We start from the raw sequence: 20,176 nt of genomic DNA, 5'->3' as shown, positions 1-20,176 counted from the left end.
TAATAATTCAGTATTTTTGCAGATTATACTCTAGAAATAAGTTAATATAAGACAATGGCTACAATTTACTATGCTATACAGAATATCCTTGTTGCTTATCTATTTCCTTCTCCAGGGATATAGCAGTTAGTACAGTTAATCCCATAGTCCTAATTTATCCTTTCCTACTTCCCTCTCCCCTTTGGTAACCAAAAGTTTGTTTTCTGTATCAGTGAGTCTGTTTCTCTTTTGCATATTTTTAAGATTACATATGTAAGTGACATTATTTCACTTAGTATTCTGTAGGTCCATCCACACATGCAAATGGCAGAATTTCATTCTGTTTTATCATTAACATTCCATTGTATACACAGCCATATTTTTATACAGAATAAAAGCACTGTAGATAGCTATAGAGTCAGAACCATTATTTGTCAATTTTACAGTTTTCATTAAAATGTTATTTAAAGTTAATTTAATTTTAAATTATCTTTATTGAGGTCATTAAAAGCAAGCATTACTTCCACAATCTAGAAAAATTACCTTAGTCAAAGATCAGTGGTTGAATATTTACATTAAATTCCTATATAGTCAATACTCAATTTATTCTATACAAGGCTTGAATTAAAACTCCATGTTATTTAAAAACCTCAGTTAAGGCTAAGTCTGAATGTGTTAACCTTGACTAAGGCATCTTATTACCCACAGAGTCTCTAAGTGATAACACACAGCCTGCTGCGATGAGAAACACTAAGTGGGCAACTGGAGATGAGAGGCTCAGAACACAAGTTTCCTTAGATGACAATCTTATTCCCTCAAAGTTATATATTATTTTTTCAATAATGGCTGTTTTCTTGGGTTGGGCTGAAAGGGAACTACATTTTATTGTACTGCTCAGTACATTGGTTGTTTACTCACAGATAAATCCATGTCTCCCAGTCTTTTTTGTTCCTGCTCAATAACAGATTCTAATACTTTATAGTAAAGCATCTCTGCAAAACGAAAATGTTTGCTGGCAATATCTGAATTAAAAAAAAAAAAAAGTCACATGCAAAGAACATAAGTATTGTGGAAAATGAGAGTCTATCCCATCCCCTACCCACAGAATACAATTTAAAAACCAACCCCAACACTTCATATATATGTGTGTATTTCCCAGAGCTACTATTTCAACCTTCCCTAAGATTCCTTAACATTTTCTTCATGGTAACACTGAAATTTTTCTAAAATTGGAAATAAAATTTGTACATAAAAACTGTAATAGCACTCCATCAAGATCACACTTTTTTCTTTTTTTAAATTCCGAATAGAGTAGCTCTACGCCAAGAGGTATGTAACTGGCTTGCTACTGCACTATTTGGTACTTATACTTCATGACATCAAACAACTCCAAGAACAAGCCTGGGCAGGTAACAGCTATATCTTCTGTCCTTGTTCTTTATACTATGATGAATCACTATAGTTCTATATGTAATATCCACATCTACAAATGAAAATTAAAGATTTTTTTAAGTGCCAGAAGTCCAACATAATAAAGATTATCAATCTAAAATTTCTCTCTTATTGAGAGATGCTAAAGCTGAAGCTCCAGTACTTTGGCCACCTCATACGAAGAGTTGACTCATTGGAAAAGACTTTGATGCTGGGAGGGATTGGGGGCAGGAGGAGAAGGGGACAACAGAGGATGAGATGGCTGGATGGCATCACTGACTCGATGGACGTGAGTCTGAGTGAACTCCAGGAGATGGTGATGGACAGGGAGGCTTGGCGTGCTGTGATTCATGGGGTCGCAAAGAGTCGGACACGACTGAGTGACTGAACTGAACTAAGCTGAACTGCGAGTAGCCCAGAAATAGGTTGACAGAAAAGTTGGATATCCGTATTGTGGCCCTCAGACTAGAGTCAATTTCTGACTCGGTTTCCAAGAAAGAAATCCACATATTAATAGTTAAATTTCAGAAATGAGAACAATATGGGTAATATTAAGCCTTACCTTTAGCACAATTACTGCCATCCTCCTCTGACTGGAAATGCTGAGAATATATCTCATACATTTCTTTCAATCTGTTGGCAATAGCCTGGGTTGGATCTCTGGAACATGACCTAAAAAAAGGAGAAATTATTTAAGGGTCTTGCCAAGTCACAAAGTGATAAACTGTTTACAACTCTGGAATTTCAGAGTAATTTTAACCTGTAAATATCAAATACTTTGAGCAGAAACTATACACATCCCAATTAATCCAGGCAATCCCATACTTCCTTATCAAAGCTGTTAGTATTACCATTTGAATGAAAAATATTTATTCCATGGAGCAACTCTGACCAGCGCCCATTTGATGTACATGACTGGCCCCCACCTACTCTACATATCTGCAATCACTGTTGACAAACAAAACTGCCCTCAACTCTTTCCCCGGATAGCAGCACAACTCTTATTAAGGACTCCTGGAAGAAAACAGAATGAAGGGTTATATAATCTATACTACAACAAAGTCATATAAATCATTACTGGCATTCTACATTTTTTCCTCCAAAATGAAGTTTATTTCATTGATTTTTCTAGTTTTACTTGAAAGGCACTATATGTTCAATTCAGAAGCATAATATAAATGATCACCATGTGGGCTTTAGTAATAACTATGTTTTTATCTTGATCATAAACATATATATTCATTGTAGAAATGCAGCAAGTTTAGAAAATTACAAAGGAAATAAAAAATCAATTATAGTCCTGATACTAATGGCTACTGAATATCATATGTAAGCAGAATTTTATTTATGAATACACACAGAGGTTACAACAACAGGAATCTTTGGTTCTACTTAGTATCTACTGGCAATATTTAACCCCACTAATGGTATTCCAGTACTCAGGCCTGGAAAATCCCATGGACGGAGGAGCCTGGTGGGCTGCAGTCCATGGGGTCGCTCAGTCATGTCCGCCTGAGCGACTTCACTTTGACTTTTCACTTTCATGCATTGGAGAAGGAAATGGCAACCCACTCCAGTGTTCTTGCCTGGAGAATCCCAGGGACGAGGGAGCCTGGTGGGCTGCCGTCTATGGGGTCGCACAGAGTCAGACACGACTGAGGCGACTTAGCAGCAGCAGCAGCAATTGTAATTAAGATTAAAGAAGCTGTTACACCTAGTTAGAGACTGCAAGGAGATCTGGAAGACACAGAGGTTGACAGCCTTCCAAAATGTATTTATAAAATGCTTCTGAATTCTAGGTAAACAAGATTCATCTGAGCAATATGACTTAGGAAGAGGTCATACAGAAAAAGCCTATTGGGTGTCAATCACAATTCAGTTTATGAATAAAGTAGACTTCATAAAAATGTACAGGAAGAACTGGTCAGCCTTGATATTTAGTATGTGTGGCTATGAGTGGGAAATTACTGTATGCTTATACAGGGCTTTCTTATACTATACTGCCAGAAATTAAATGGTCTTCCATAGGGTCTATGTCATTAAATCATAAATGTTCAGGAATAGAAGCAGTCTTGAAAGTAATTTTGTCAAATAAATTTGCTAAAAATTATGCACAGGTAATGAAATTCAGTCTATTGTGTTTTCCACTAAAGTTCCCTGATACTCTTACTAGTATCAGACAGATCAAAGGAATTAAAGGCAGCTGACTGCCTTTCCAGGCTAAGGGTGTTTTATAGAACTTAGAAAAGTTACGGTGGTTTTACACTGGCTGTGAATCTAACTGGCTATCTTTTCAAATGTGACCCACCCTTCAGAAATTTGCTCAGATTCAGTCCTTATTCTGAAGTTCTTTGACAGATGGCCATCTTTACTGATCCCTCTTTCCTTGAAATCTTAAGGTAGAATAACTGATAATAGATAGGTTAGTGTCTTATTCTACAGTATCTAGTGTTATTAGTTACTGTCTCCTGAACTATGTTTAAAAAAATCTGAGAGCTATGAACTGAACGTTTGCAGCTGCTCCACTCCCACCTCAATGTCATGTATTGAAATCTAATCCCCAAGGGTAATGTACAGAGGTGGGGAATTTGGGAGGTGATTAGGTCATGAGGGGGGCGGTCCTCATGAATGGGATTAGAGTTCCTATAAAGAAAACCCAAGCGAGCTCCCTTCTTCCTTCTGCTACATGAGGACACAGCAAAAGCACAGCTGTCTACGAACCAGGAAGCAGTCCTCACCAGACGCTGACTGTTTGCATCTTGAGCCTGGACTTCCAGCCTTTAGAACTGTTAGAAATTAACTTCTGTTGTTTCTAAGCCACCAATACTCAGTCTACCATATTCTGTATAGCAGCCCAAATGGACTAAGATACTGAGAAAAAAGGATCATTTTCTATTCATACCTTTTCTGTCCTCTAAGGACTAACAACAGAACTGAGCATAACATTGATATAGAATTATCAATGGGTGAATTAAGGCACAAATGGCAAAGCATTAAAATAAAACATTGGAAGACAGTCAACAACCAAGTCTTAGAAGGCAAGAAGAGCTCAGACTAACCTGAGGGTCTGTTCCAGCTTCTCACTCGGTGCATTCCTGAGGCCGGTGAGCATGGTGTGAAGGCGACTCAGGCTGTGTGTAGCTGTAGAAACTGGAGTCACACAAGGGCTGCTGTCCTTAATGTACCTCACACCGGTAAGCGGTGTGGAGACTCTAAGTGCTTTAGACTAAAGGGGGGAAAGGAACAGTATTTCAGTTCAAAGAGACTGTCAGTCACTTCATAAATGGGAATTCAAGCCAATCAGACTTTATCTTCACATTACTGGTAAATATTAGTGATTCAAATGTCACCACTTTCTTGGAATTTAAATATAACACCACTAAGAGACATCACTATCCATGTGAAATTGTGTTAAAGGACAGTCTATACTTTAGCCAACCAAGCAGTTTCTCTCTTAAGAAATATTCATGGGAATTCCCCAGCAGTCCTGTGGTTAGGGCTCTGAACTTTCACTGCCAAGGGCAGAGGTTCAATGCCTGCTTGGGAACTAAGATCCCACAAGCCTCACCATGTGGCACAGATTTTAAAAAAAGAAGTTAATGTTTAAAATAAGGCATAGTTCCCTATTATTCCTCCTTTAAAACTTAACTTGAAAGCAAAAAGAAGCATGAAAATATTAAGGCTATCTCTGACAAACGTAATTTCATAACTCCCATCTATTGTTATTTTTGTAATTATTCAAAGACTTACAAAGGAAAGCTGAGAATTAAATCTGGCCCAAATGAAATCCATGATTTCACAAAAGCCCCTCTGAATAATCAAATCTTGCTTCACAGAGAGGATAAAGCAAGCCTCCCTAGATGCAGAGCACAGCCTGATGCAGAAGAGCCTTCTGCAGTCGTCTTGCCCCTCCTTTAGTTTCTAGACTCTATCATAGGCTTCCCCCCTAAAGCAGACAGACCTTCAGAGAAATAAGTTCAAGTGAAATTCTTGAACAAAAAAATGAAAAAAAACAACTTGATGCCAAAGAATTTAAGTATGAATACACAGTCTAATAAAATATCTTTTTCTATATTTCCAACAAACTCTGAAACGTTAAGATAGCTTAAGAATTTTTTAATACTCAAGACAGACTATGTTTCCCTATGTAGTAAATGTACTTATTCCAGAGACAGCTGTAAAAACACCCACGAAAAACTTTACCTGGCAACGGAACTGTTCGAGTTCCACGACATACAGAAAAACACAGAAATGCACTATACAGAAATAAATCTACATGCTTTCTCTGTGACTTAAGAGTAGAGGAAAGACTTCCACTCTGCTTCAAAGAAATTAATTCTATAACTTTTTTAGGTCAATAAGATGATCTAGGTTGATTAACTACATTCAGAAGATTTCTCTCAGTACTTAACAGCTGTTTTTTCTGGCTTCGTTAGTTCTTAGTTGCCGCACTTGGGATCTTTGTTGCCATATGCAGGTTCTTTAGCTGCAGCGCTGGGGTCAGACCTGGGCCCCCTGCATTGGGAGCACAGAGTCTTAACCCCTGGGCCCCCAGGGGAGTCCCTGAGCAGCTCTCCTTGCAGCCACCATCTTCCCTGTGTATGACCCGGAGCCTTTCTGGAAGGAGAAGTGACAGCAGCCAGCAGCATCTCACCACCGTGCCTACAGGCAGCAGTGCTTCCACAAAGGAAACGAGGTAAGACGACCACAAACAACTTCCTGCCCACAGTCCTCAAGGTCGGCACGGGGCTTCTTGGTAGCCCCGTTTAAATTCTTAGCTTAAAACTTCCTATGCATTCTGATCAAGAAGAGTCTTTAACTCCTTAGACCTCTTTTATTGCCCAGCAACTCATACTACTAGGTAACCTCTCCTAATTCCATAACTTTTAAAAGACTCTAGGTATAGGTGTGTGTGAAGTCCTTTCATATGGGCTTCACAGGTGGCGCTAGAGGTAAAGAACCCAATACAGGAGACATAAGAGATGCTGGTTTGACCCTTGGATCGGGAAGATCCCCTGGAGGAGGGCATGGCAACTCACTCCAGTCTTCTTGCCTGGACAGAGGAGCCTGGCAAGCTCCAGTCCGTGGGGTTGCAGAGTCAGACACGACTGAGTGCACATACACGGCTACTTGTATGTATGGCCTTTACGTTTGCTGTGAACGCTAGTCTTTCATCTCTCTCTTTAATAAGGATTTATTCATCTTTTTTTTTTTTTTTGGCTGCACTGGGTCACTGTTGCTGTGTGCAGGCTTTCTCTAGTTGCAGCAAGTGGGGGCTGCTCTTTGTTGTGATGCTCAGGCTTCTCATTCTGGTGGCTTCTCTTGTTGCGAGCACAGGCTCTAGGCATGCTGGCTCAGTAGTGGCAGCTCATGGGCTTAGTTGCTTAGTTCACAGCATGTGGAATCTTCCCAGGCCAGGGACTGAATCTGTGTCCCCTACATTGGCAGGTGGATTCTTAACCGCTGGACCACCAGGGAAGCCCTAGTCTTGTATATCTCTCAACTGCCTACTCAGCTCCTCTACCAGAATGTCTAAGAGACATCTCACACTGAACATGCTCATAACTGTGACTCTTGATTTTCACCCCCCTAGACTCGGTCTTTCTCCCCTCAGTAACTGTCAATAGTAAATAACTATGTAATGCCTACAAGCACTGAACACAACACTCGTCACAGACCTCATGAAGCTTAGACTGTAATGCAAGGAGATAATAAACAATCCATCTATCCTTCCTTCCCCTCTTCCTCCTTCTGTCTTTATCATCTTCAGATAAACAATTCTTCCTACCTACCTACCAACCATCAGACAGTGATTAATACTAACACTAATCACAGAGTAAGTGGGAAAGGAAGTCTTGAGGTATGGGAGGATGCTGGTGGTTGTTATTTTGTATAGTAGTCGGGTTATTAGAGATCTGGAGGAAGTGAACAAGTGAACCACATGAGTATCTTGAAGAAACACACCATAGGCCAAGGAAACAGCTTGCTCTGAGTTGGAAGTAGGCCTGGCATATCTGAAGAGGGAAAAAGGAGGTTAATGTGACATGAGTGGAAATGGTGAGGAAGAAGGTGGTGAGAGATGAATTCAGAGAGGGAGTAGGGCTAGATCACTGACGACCTTCCAGACATCTGCAAGGACGTTAGCTTTTATACCATGCACCCCACTGGAGTCCTCACTGTTTTCTTTCTTGCACTCCCTAGATCCAAGCCATTCTGTGGATGCTGTCTCCATAACAGAGCCCAAATACAACCATTTCTCTGATTCAAGACACCATGAATTATCACCAGAATCACTGCAATAGCCTCTTAATTCCTTACTCCCACCCCTGCCCCATCCCACCTCTTCACAAGCCCTTTTAAAAATGTAAACCAGATTCCATCAGTCACTGCTCTCTACAACACCTTCCTATCGGCTTTCCTCTCAAGCAGAGCAAAAGTGAACACCTTCCCATGGCTTTCACAGTCCCCTACGGTTGGCCTGTCCCCTTGGTCCACCCCGCTTCAGTTCTCACTCATTCAGTTTCTACCACACTGGTGTTCTCACTCACTGTTCCTCTGAAAAGCCAACCATGTCTGTACCTCACGGCTTTGTGCTTGCTGCTGTCTTGGTTTCAAATACATTCCCCAGCTGTTTCCATAACTTGCTTCCTCACCTTCTTCAGGTCCGCGTTAATACTACCTCCTTAGAGACGCCTTTTCCAACCACTCTATCTACACCCAGGAGCCCAAGGCCCACCCATTCTCTCTTCTCCTCAATACTTTGTTCTACTACTCTATTTTAGTTTTCTTCATTTATCATCATCTGATATACTATGTATTTACTTGTTTGGTTATCTCTTATCCATCTCCCCACATCAGAATATTAAACAGGATATTCATAGCTGTTTTGTTCACTGGTGTAGTCCCAGTGTCTAGGATACAACCCAGTATATAGAATATCTTGAGAATATTTGCTGAATGAAAAAAGCAAACCAGCCTTGAGTCTGGTCTTACAGGTGAGTTACCCCTTGGAATTAGCCACACTGCCTCTGGAAGTACCTGTCAGAAGTTGCTTATTTTCTATGAACAGCACACAACAGAAGGGAAACTCTCAGTCTCCATCATCCTGCCTGAAATAACACATGATCCTGAAACTCAGTTTAAGAGAGTTTTCTTAAAGACTACAGATTCTCAGTTTCCCTAGTGTCTTAGATGAAGGTACTAATTCGGGTCAATCAACATTTTCGAAATGCCTACTATGTTCAGTATGTAACAGCTGTATATCCCTGGCCCATCTTTTCAAAACCAACAACCAGCATGAGGCATTTGTTGACATTTATATTAAGTTCTTTTTCGCAGATCTAACCAAAACTTGTGAAAATCAATGTCAACAAAAGTTAAAATAATAAAGACAGAGATAACCTTTTCAACTGCAATAGGTGGGATGTGAATTTTCTTCTTCGTACTGGAAGCCAGCAAAGCGCGCATACACACTCAACTGCCAGAATAAAGCAGGCCCTCGGCGCGCCTGCTCTCGCGCTGCCACTCCGGCCCGGCTCGGCTCACCTTGTCAAAGTGCTGCTGCAGGATGCTCTTCATCTGCACCCTCTCAGCAGTCTCTGTTCCTGAGCCAGTGTTCAGGCACCTTGAGAGAGTCCCAATCTCCTCTTCAGCATCCTCGCCCAGGAAAATCCGCTCATCCAGATTCCCAGCAGATAAAACATACTCCTCATAGGCTTTACTGATGGCTTTACTAGAGGGGGAAAACAGGCAAAACGCACCCTCGCAGAGCTGCCATTTGAAGCTGTGTGCGGCTGCCTGTTCCATTGTTTTCATTTACTAAAAATTCTAATAGTCTGTGAAAGTTAAATTTAGTGGGATCACCAAGATAAAAACTGAGGCGTATAGAAATGCAGGAGTGCTCCACTACACTCATGCCTTGTACAGGAAGTGTACTTTGCTGACAGTATTCCAGGGTGGGTGCCCTGTACCAAGCTGCCAGCCGACTTCTCTCTCCCGGCTGCTCCAGGCACCTGTGAAGACCTCAGTGCTTCCACAGCACCATTCGCCACCTGGGTAGTTCCAAAAGGATTTCTTTCAAAAATCATGATCCCAAAATTTAACTATCAGAGCTTTAAAGAACAGCCGCATAATTTTCAACTACTTCAAAACATGTGCTTCAAGTAAGAGTTGATAGGATTTTTTACTGCATCCCTATATTCTGCCACAAAACATATTCTAAATTTCCAGGATACAAACAATAAAAACATTAAACTCTGATGTTTCCTGAGCACATAAAGTATGAAAACACTTTTTATAACAGAAGTACTCACAAACTCTCTCCAAAATTCCCAGGTTCTAAAAAACCAGTAAGATTTTCTTCTTTTCCCTTAAGGAGCTATGATGAAAAAAAAAGATCCTTAAGTCATATTAAATCAAATCTTTACCCAGAAAATATTTTCAAATCATTTCTTTCTACTTACAAACCTTTTTTTCATAAAGCTTCCTAATATAAGGTTTCCAGAAATGTTCCTTTATTCCTTTTGCTTCCAAAACTAAGCCGTCATGTAAGGAACACAGTTTCTCAATGACACAAGGTGGGTCGGAGGAAGGTTTAGAATCCTTAGCATGAAAATCTTCAGATAGACCTATGATGGGTAAAAGCACAGAACAGAGATATCAGGTAGCATTCAACAAGCCTAACTGTAATGAATTAAGATATAAATAACACAGAGTCTAATCAGCACAGGAGTTGTTAGCACATGCGTGTATAGGAAATAGTGTAAGGTGCTAATTTAACTGTTTAAATACACTTCAAAAATAGCAAATAGAAGTAAAGCTTTTATTATGACTCAAAAGATTTCAGTTATTCAGTTATCTGGAGAGAGTTAAAAAAGAAAAACTAAAAAAATATTTTTTATACTGCTATAATAACTACAAAACAGAAAAATTAAATTTTGCAAAAAAAAAGTGTTACATTCAAATAAAAAAGTCAAATAGAAAAGTTATTGTTCAAAGCACATACTCTTTATATACTCTGAGTTAATTACATTAGATGTTTTTATTATATTACTTTACAGCCCTTCTTGCCCTAGACTCAATGCAAGGCAAAAAAACCCCCACAAATAATAAATAAAAGAAGAGGGGAAAAATGAAGGGAACCAGCAATATAGAAACACAAAAGGGAGTTAGGAAGAAAATAAATGAAAGAACAGAATACAGAGAACACTAGACTTACCAAACCACAAGCAACTGAAGTAATTAACTCCACTAACTTTAAAAATCTACCTTGTGAGTCAGACAAGGTGAAATTCTAATCATAACCACTTCAAAACTGACAATCACTCAGAACCCTCCTGCTGCTGCTGCTAAGTCGCTTCAGTCGTGTCCGACTCTGTGCGACCCCATAGACAGCAGCCCACCAGGCTCCTCCGTCCCTGGGATTCTCCAGGCAAGAACACTGGAGTGGGTTGCCATTTCCTTCTCCAACTCAGAATCCTACCAAGGTATTATTCAAGCAGCAAGAGCATTACATACTAGTTCAATAAGTACCTTTTAAATATTTGCTTTATAAATCATAATTTGGCCTCTTACTGTATATCATTCATAGAAATTCTACACCTTAAAGCCTGCTAAATGCATTACCAAAATAATGATCCTTTCCACACACCTTTCAGAGTTGAAAATGCATTTTAATTATTTTAGAACCATAGGTATTCCTCTTCTGTAGAAAATACTTGAATGAATAAATCTTTCAACAAATCTTCTTTGACCTCCTCCTGTGTGTCAGGCATGAAACTTGCCATCGCACAAAACCACTGTCAGCTCAAATGTCATCATTGCTACTCCAGATTTCTAAATTCCTTCTTCTCACTGAGTATATATTTCAGAAACTTCTAAAGTTGTCATCTAACACTTTTAAAATGTTGTGATATTTGCGATTTCTCTTTCTAGAAATATTTTTACAGAGAGCTCAACTCCTAGTTCTAAGCACTCTGGGATAACTATGGTGATGAAGCGTGGGAAAGCGTTTATATTCTCTGATGCTAGGAAACCTGTACTATGTATACAACCCCCAAGAGTAAACATAGTGTAGACATGTGAGTCATCTGAGTCCCTGATTTACAGACTTACCTTTAAAATTAGGGTTCACAAGTTCTTTACGATTGGAACATTGAAGGGCATTTCCATAAACTAAGTCCAAAGCACACAGCAGAAGATGATAAGAATTAACCAAATCATCACTAATCATGGGAAAATTACCTATAGGATTATAAAGAATTAGAGAGTCAAACTTGCATCAACTTTACAATATTATAAAAATAATCTCTTCCTTTAATTAAAATGACACTATACAACAATATGCAAGGCTGACTCAAGAGCTACAGAAAGTGTTTTGGCAAATTTACATTTTGAAATATTACTAATTGTTTAATAAATTTCTAAGAGTTTAAGAAAAACCAAAACTTCACTAAAAATGCCATTCACTTAACAGTTGTTAAATAAGCATTTATTAAATGCCTGTCCAAACTTACTTTCACTGGTTTTTCTTTTGAAAACCCTGAATACAACTTCATAAATTATCTCAAGCTGTAAGAAACTGTTGTATATGAAACTACTTTTCTGTCAAGAAAATTGGTATAAATATTTATTTGGGAAAAGCTCAAAAATTATTAATATAATTATTTTTTAGCATATATGTACTTTAAAAAGCCCAGAAACTATAATCAGACTCCTAACAGTAATAGTTCAATGCTTTTTGATGTAGTAATACAAGCTCATACAAACCAACGCAGCAGGATCACAATAAAAGATATTTCAGTTCTAGAGCAAATATCCTGGGAATAACTGTTGATGCTTGGTAACAGAGAAAAAACTAAACCAAAACCTAAACCCATAGAAACATATAACTTTTGTAGTTCTAGTTTATCTCTAACATTGAAAACAGGTTTTTACAGGCAGTTAAAAGAGTTATTCTTAGAAATTAAAACATAGTTCTAGATATTTTGTATCTTTAAGCATATCCCTCCTTCCATTAAACACTGCTTATATATGCTTCATATTGACTTTACATTCTCATAGTAACAGATGAATTCAATCTAAATAGCTAACATACATCTGAAGAATTATTTCTAAACTTCGATGTTTTCACACTAAATACAAACACACACTCATACTACTTTGTTTCAGGCTTTTTTCCTTCTTTCCTCTAAACAAAGTTACCACTTACCTCAGCATATCAGGATAAGCAATTCATTTTTTTTAATAGGTGAAACATTTCAAGAAATCAATTTAAATGAATTAAAGAGAAAAAAATATTTTTCTGTTGCCAAAAACACAAATGATAATTAATAGGTTAAATTCTGCATTGATATAACCAAACTAACTTGCTTGGTTTGACTATAAAGATGCTTAATATTAAAATATACTCAATTCCTCAAATGTAAAACAGGAAGTGGAACCTACCAGTTTCAAATTAAAAAGCCCATCACACTGACAAGCCTAAACTTGTCGCTGGTGTGTACTTGCCACAGAAGGAAAAAACCTGCAGCACTAACTTCTTACAAGAAACTTAAATGCCCCTGAAGATCAGAATCTAAATTCTAGGACTCTCCTAACATGACAGAGTCTACCTTTCCAATGCTGACTTTGGAAATAAACCCCACTTTGTGAAATATTTTATCTTTCAGTCAACAAAGATAATCTGACTAAAGACTTGGAATATCATGTAAAACAGGAAGTGGTGCCTAACGGTCTTCAGGCCACAAAGCCCTTCATGACAACAAGCCCAAACTTGTCACTGGTATGTACTTGCCTTTGGAAGTCAACAAAGATAACAGGCAAATGTTGGCTTATTTATCAGGAATGAGATCATCTGGGATGCCCACTGTTGCACACAAAGTCATGAAAAAGATGCCCATAAAAGAATACACCTCCCCCCCCAAATAATGAAATCAAGAACTGAAGAAAACCAACTACTCTACTCTTCTGGAAAAGATTGTAGTGAAGCATAAATGATCACAGCACTGGACTGTGAGTAGACAAAGGCTCTTCAGACCAAATAATTACAGACAGAATTAATAACAGTAAGATAAAATTAAAAACTCAGGTAACTGTAGAGACAAAAATATGCCACCCCAGTTGGTCAACTGAGACCAAAACCTACTTGAGGGCAATCCACTTCTTTTCCAGTAATTTATATACCAGTACTAAATACTTACCTCCATAAAACAGATAAAAATCCTCTAAGTCAGATATACCTGCCCATAACCTACTGCCCAGATTAATATCATATATAACACCAGCCCCAGTAAGCCAAGGGGCAGCGAATGTTCAAACCATCATGAAACAGTTTATGTGCTATTAAGATGTTCTGCATTTCATGCCACTGATCACACCACCTTCATCCACACTAAAGAAACATGCAGTGTGGTGGAAAGTGAAAATCACCAAGAGCTTACTTCTGACAAAGAAAGATTTTTCTTTTCAATCAAGCATGCAGCTCGGGGAAGGGGGGATAAGTTGTAACCTGTAACAATCAGACCAATCACAGTGACCCCAACAGAGTGACACATCCCTGCTGGAGGGCCCACACCCCCAGCATGAAACCAAGAGCTACAAGATGTGGATTCACATCCTAGCTTTTCTTCCAGCAGCTGGTCTCTGGGCCTCAGTGACCTACTCTTTAACATTAATACATTGGGCAAGTTGACCTAATAGTGAGAATCTCTCCTACTGAAGAAACCTTTCAGCTCTATAATTCTTTGATTTTAACTTTGCATTTTATTAGGCTATCTTAATGGCAAAGGCATTCTACACAGTCTACAGAAAAAGCTAAGGAACCGTACTTTCTTTTCTTCCTTAAATTACTAAGAAGCGTTTTTACATAGAAACACAGAGAGGACAATGATAGTCATAAAAATGTGTTTCACTGAACGCAGACCTTGGGCAGATTAAGTGAGAATAGAGGGTAGTGAAAATAAGTTGTATCTAAAGGCATTTGATCAAGCATGTTTATCTGAACAAGGCATAAAAAGTAATCTAAATTACTTTGACAATGATTAGTCCCACTCCATTATGTAAGGCATGTCTTGTGCAAAACACAAGTCCAAGCCAAAAGCACAGACACACTAACGTGTTTTCAGCCCATCATTTAGAGATAATATGCTTTGGAGAAGGTGTTGTGTAAGAACAAAACTAAAGGATATTCCATTTAATGCACCATATTTGGTACACTGCAAAGAAATCCAATGCTCCAGAGCAACTAGGCCGGTATACCGCAACTACTGAAGCCGGAGCGCCCTAGAGCCTGTGCTCCGCAAGAGAAACCACTGTGGTGAGAAGCCTGCGCACCAGAGAGAGAGAGCAGTCCCTGCTCGCCACAGCTGGAGAAAGCTCGTGCACAGCCACAGAGATCCCGCACAGCCAAAAATAAATAAATCAATAATTTTTTTAAAAAACAGAGGGAGGAAGGGAGAAAATATAAGAGGAAAAAAAAGAAAGAAAAGAAATTCAAAAGCTTTATAAAATGGCAATACTTAAAAAAAAGAAGGTGGGATTCAAATCCTCGAGAAATTTTTCAGTGAGCATCTTTCCCTGATACACATTTTAGGTTGACAGTAGTAGTACCTGAACTTTTAGGTAAGCTAATATTAAAATAAATATTACTCTTTCCTTACCTTTTGCATATATAAAAAGCACCCAACAAAAATGGAAAACTTCAGACACGGTACAGGGCTGTCGCCTTGAGGGGGAGAAAAAAGTCATGAGATAACAGAAGAATCAGAAAAAGACATGACACATGACTGTAAACTAGGTGAGAAACAAAACCCACATTTGGAGGGAGTGACAGCAGATTCATTTCTCACGGAAAACGTGCAAGAAGTTCTGCTCCAATCGAACACAGGTAAGGAAATAGCTGGGAGCGAGGGAAAGCTCGCTCAGAAGAAAAATTCTGAAGAACTGTAGAAGCTTTTCCAGGTCAACATAGCTAAGGCAGAAAATAAAACGAGTTCTATTTTTTAACGAGTTTGTTAAAGCAGGGCAATGTTTAATCCTTACCATCAACTGGTGAATAAAGCCCTATAATATGATAACCAAGGAGAAGGATCTTGTAGCGAATGAGGAGACTGAGACACATGGAGAGCAAGTGTACAGAGTTAACAATAGTGTGGGAACTAAACCCTGTCTTCAGCTTCTTCTCCTCAAAGCACCTTGTTAGAATAAGGGTACAAACAAAATAAGAATGAAATGAACAAAATCACAGTAGCTCTTTAGATGACATCAGCAAGGCTAATGTTGCTTTAAGACCCATGTATACAGTCAGATTGGCTTCCCAGGTGGTGCTAGTGGTAAAGAATCTGACAGCCAATGCAGGAGATATTAGAGCTATGAGTTTGATCCCTGGGTAAGGAAGATCCCCTAGAGAAGGGAATGGCAGCCCACCCCAGTATTCTTGCCTGGAGAATCCCATGGGCAGAGGAGCCTGGCGGGCTACATAGTGTCAGACACGACTGCAGCAGCTTGGCACACACTCATGCAGTCAGACAGTCCACCAATTTTTTTCCCTCTATCACAGCTGATGAACTGTAAACCCTCACTCTCTAAAGACATTCCAGATTATATTAAGTCACAAAAAGACTTTTCTGGGGGAGCATGCTGCATGACATGCAGGATCTTACCCCAATCAGGGATCAAACCTGTGCCCCCTGCAGTGGAAGCACAGTCTTAGCCCCTGGACCACCAGGGAAGGCCCACGAGAGGACTTTTCAGTGGAAATTCTGGGCTTCCTATAATTCCTTATATTTCTGTCATTAAGAGTACCTGTTATAGGTACTGTTGTAGGAAAGGAGAGGGAGAAAAAAATAAGAGTACCTGTTGTATTTGCTAAGTCATCTGCTAAAGGGAGTTTTAGACCTGTTTTAAACTGGCTTTTCTACCAAAACCTCTGCCAATGTTTAGATCAGACATGTGTTGGCTCCATATCCCAATACCCTTATTCTTACAAGGTCTTTTGAGGAGAAGAAGCTGAAGACTGGAGTTTAGTTCCCACAGTCATTAACTCAGTACCCTTGCTCTCCATGTGTCTTAGTTTCCTCATCCGCTAAAAGATACTTCTCCTTGGGTAGCATACTGTAGGGCTTCATTCACCAGCTGATGGCAAGGGTTATACGCCATGGCCCTGCTTTAAAAAGCAGCCTTCCAACCACAGACATGACAAACTATGTAGTTTTGATGCCTACCAAGGTAACAGTCAAACTTTTAGGCTTAACCCTCAAGCCATTCTAACTTTCAGCTATAAGTCCTAGGGATGTAATGTACAACATAAATATAATTAACACTGCTGTGGGTTCATATATGCAAGTTGTTAAGAGAATAAATCTTACAGGGTTCTGATCAGAAGGAATGTTTTTTCTATTTAATTTTGTATTGCTATGTGAGATGCAGAATGTTCACGAAACGCGTTGTGGGCATCATTTCATAAGTCACCTCATTATACTGCACTCCTTAAATTTTACAGTGCTGTATGTCAATCATATCTCAATAACACTGGAAGGGAGAAAAAAATTAAGCCACTCCCAAAACTGGCTCTGTAACTTGAAAACCCTGGAACAACCAACAAACTTAGCGAAACTTCCTCTTTGCTGCTGTGGTATTTTCATTCTTCATCCTCTGCATAGAAGAACATCTCTCCAAATTCACCAAAATGGGTACCAAATGATGGTTACCAAAATCCTACCCATCCTTTCGGACATGTTTCTACTTCTTCCATGGAACATTACCTAACTGGCTTATACAGAGTGGATTATTTTTGCCTCAGAAGTCCCACATTTCTATTATCTTTTGCATTTGTACATGCCTCTCCCTTATAATACTTACTGTAAGTTCTCAAAAGACAGTAACTGTTGGTTTGGGTTTTGGCCTGTTTGTTTTTGTTTTTAATAATTGTGTCCTACATAATACCTAACAAAGTAGTTCATATGGTAAACTCTCAATAAATATTCAATGACAAATTTTCAAAGAACAGTTTATAAGAAGAACATGGGCTATCAGGCAGACTCTTTAAGTTTCAGTAAGAGCTCCACACTTACTGTGTGACACTGGCCAGATCACTTAGCCTTTGAAAGGCTTGGTTCCCCTACCTGTAACAACAGTATCAACCTCATGGAGCTGAAGCAGTGATTAACTCAACTAATACATGCTTAATTGAAGTCTTAGCAGAGTCCCTACACCATAATAAATGCTCAGTAAATGGTATGAATTATTATTACTATGATTATGGTTAGAGTTTTCTTAATTAGAATTAAGTAATATATACACCGAATATAATATGTACGTGCTCAGTCACTCAGTTGTGGCCCACTCTTTGCAACCCCAAGGACTGTACCGCCAGGCTCCTCTGTCCATGGAATTTTCCGGCAAGAATACTGGAGTGGATTGCCATTTCCTTCTCCAATATAGTATATATAGCAATATAATATATATACATACATAATTAAGAAAATTCTATAATATATATTATAGAATTACATTGTCAACAAAGGTCCATCTAGTCAAGGCTATGGTTTTTCCAGTAGTCATGTGTGGATGTGAGAGTTGGACTATAAAGCTGAGTACCGAAGAACTGATGGTTTTGAACTGCAGTGTTAGAGGAGACTTTTGAGAGTCCCTTGGACTGCAAGGGGATCCAACCAGTCCATCTTAAAGGAAATCAGTCCTGGGTGTTCATTGAAAGGACTGATGTTGAAGTTGAAACTCCAATATTTTGGCCACCTGATGCAAAGAGCTGCTTCATTTGAAAAGACCCTGACGCTGGGAAAGGTTGAAGGCGGGAGGAGAAGGGGATGACAGGGGATGAGATGGTTGGATGGCATCACCAACTCAATGGACATTGAGTTTGGGTGAACTCCGGGAGTTGGTGATGGACAGGGAGGCCTGGCGTGCTGGGGTCGCAAAGAGTTGGACACGACTGAGCGACTGAACTGAACTGATAATATATATGTGTAATAATATATATCAAAGCAAATACAATCTGAAACCATTTTCTGCAACACTTTAAGAAGATACTTAATATTTTTCTATAAATGATCATATCAGCTCATTCAGACTCAGAAAGAAGCTTCTATCCAAGCTTTAGAATACTTCATTATAAACAGATAATTCCCCAAAACTGCAAGCAAACCAGACTGGCTGCTTCCATAGTAGTGGGGTCAACTACATAAAAATGTACATTGTTTTATTTTTTAAAGATGCTCACTTACTATAATCATCCATCAGAATTTGGGAACATTTTTATATATTGAAAGAGAAGCAAACTTTATTCATTCAATTATAATAACTCCCTTTCCCCTACTTTTCTTGTCAACATCTTTCTAGTTCTGTTTCCACTTCTACTTTATGAAACAACTTTCCTGAGAAAAGTAGAGAATTTGTATCCCATAACTGCTCTTTTCTGCCAGGAAAGATGGAAGATATTGAGCCAGAGTACGTTTTCAGACTTTGCAGACACAGTCAAAAGCACAATTTCATGACAGTTTCAATTCAACTATTCTCCCCCAACCAAATTTCTCTACTTTTCACTGGTTGTAAACATCCAAATACAAGGAGAAGCCTTTTCAGGGGAATTTACTCAGTTTGACATAAAAGTCAAATAAAGAGTTTATATGTATTATAATACGTAGAAAATAATAGAAAAAGTCAATACAGTCAATATGAGAAAGTTAAGTAATCAAATTCTATACCCAAGGTGGCTAACTGGTGAGAGCACCGGCAGTCGCGCTGTTGCATTGTCGGTTGCGTAAAGGAAAAGGTTATATGAAAAAAGATTCCACACATTTTGCAACATGAAAGAAGCTAAACTCTTCAGAGCTAACATAAAATGAAAAGCAAGAAATGATGATGAGAAAAAAGATTACTTATGAAATCACATTGATTTCTTAGGACTAGCAAAAGAAACTGAGGGATGCAGACCAAGGGATCAAAACTGTAGCACAGACAGAAGAGTGTGTATTCCTGCTTAACAAATATAAAAACATACCGCTGTTTTCGTCCTCTTTGTTGACGCGGCTGCTCCTCTTGAGGATATTTAAAAATGTCCTGAAAGATGGGTTCATATTTCTTAAAAATTACAGCAGAAACAGTGAAGTTTCTTTCTAATCTCTCAGTACGTTCTCTGAAATGTGGAGGGAGATTGGCCATGTCTTCCCATTTCTTCATCTTGTTAAAAAATTCAATTAAGCTGATAGCAAAAATTAAAAGTGAGATTTTTATAATTAATACAAATATAGGTAAATAAAAGTAAATCAACATTAACTCACTATTACTTTTAGACAGTGATATAAAATCACAACTCATGACTCTGACTAGCTTAGTCTCACAGGTTGGTTTACTTCTCTCATCTTCCAAATCTTTCCTAATCCAAAACTTTCCTAATCTCTTTTTCTGAGATTAAAGTTTTTTTTTAAATTATGAAGTACACATCTACACTATAAAATAAGTAAGTAACCAGAGAACAAAACCAACATTCACGTACCAACTGATTCAACAGAGATTAATGTAGCACATAAATTTTGACATGTTTGCTTCAGATTCTATAGAAACAGCCAAAGTTCTCATTTGTACTCTTCCCCAATCCTATTTCTCACTCTTCTTCCCCAAAGATAACCATCATTCTACAGTCTGAGTCCTTCTCATCCAAGTTTTTATACTTACTATGTGGTTATATATGTACCCACTAACAGTATCTTTTGTATGTCTGATTTCAAAATTTTATATAAATAGTATACTG

The 20,176-nt window shown here is 38.6% G+C and overlaps 1 protein-coding gene across 2 annotated transcripts in view; it reads right to left on the bottom strand.

The window, feature by feature from the left end:
* The window catches only part of RBL2 (RB transcriptional corepressor like 2), a 54,264-nt gene that overhangs the window by 26,073 nt on the left and 8,015 nt on the right, over window positions 1-20,176 (bottom strand). For both annotated transcript variants that reach the window (XM_052655394.1, XM_052655395.1), the window contains exons 3-11: window positions 19,427-19,627; window positions 15,069-15,133; window positions 11,524-11,652; window positions 9,877-10,037; window positions 9,723-9,787; window positions 8,956-9,142; window positions 4,470-4,636; window positions 1,973-2,082; window positions 898-1,001 (exon numbers count right to left, since the gene is read on the bottom strand). In XM_052655394.1, the coding sequence (XP_052511354.1) occupies window positions 898-1,001; window positions 1,973-2,082; window positions 4,470-4,636; window positions 8,956-9,142; window positions 9,723-9,787; window positions 9,877-10,037; window positions 11,524-11,652; window positions 15,069-15,133; window positions 19,427-19,627 (1,189 nt within the window). The remainder of the gene's footprint in view (window positions 1-897; window positions 1,002-1,972; window positions 2,083-4,469; window positions 4,637-8,955; window positions 9,143-9,722; window positions 9,788-9,876; window positions 10,038-11,523; window positions 11,653-15,068; window positions 15,134-19,426; window positions 19,628-20,176) is intronic.

The sequence above is a fragment of the Budorcas taxicolor genome, chromosome 18 (assembly GCF_023091745.1).
Source record: "Budorcas taxicolor isolate Tak-1 chromosome 18, Takin1.1, whole genome shotgun sequence".
NCBI lineage: Eukaryota > Metazoa > Chordata > Mammalia > Artiodactyla > Bovidae > Budorcas > Budorcas taxicolor.
The sequence above is the reverse complement of the archived record's forward strand: the minus strand, read 5'-3'. Positions and strand labels throughout refer to the sequence as shown.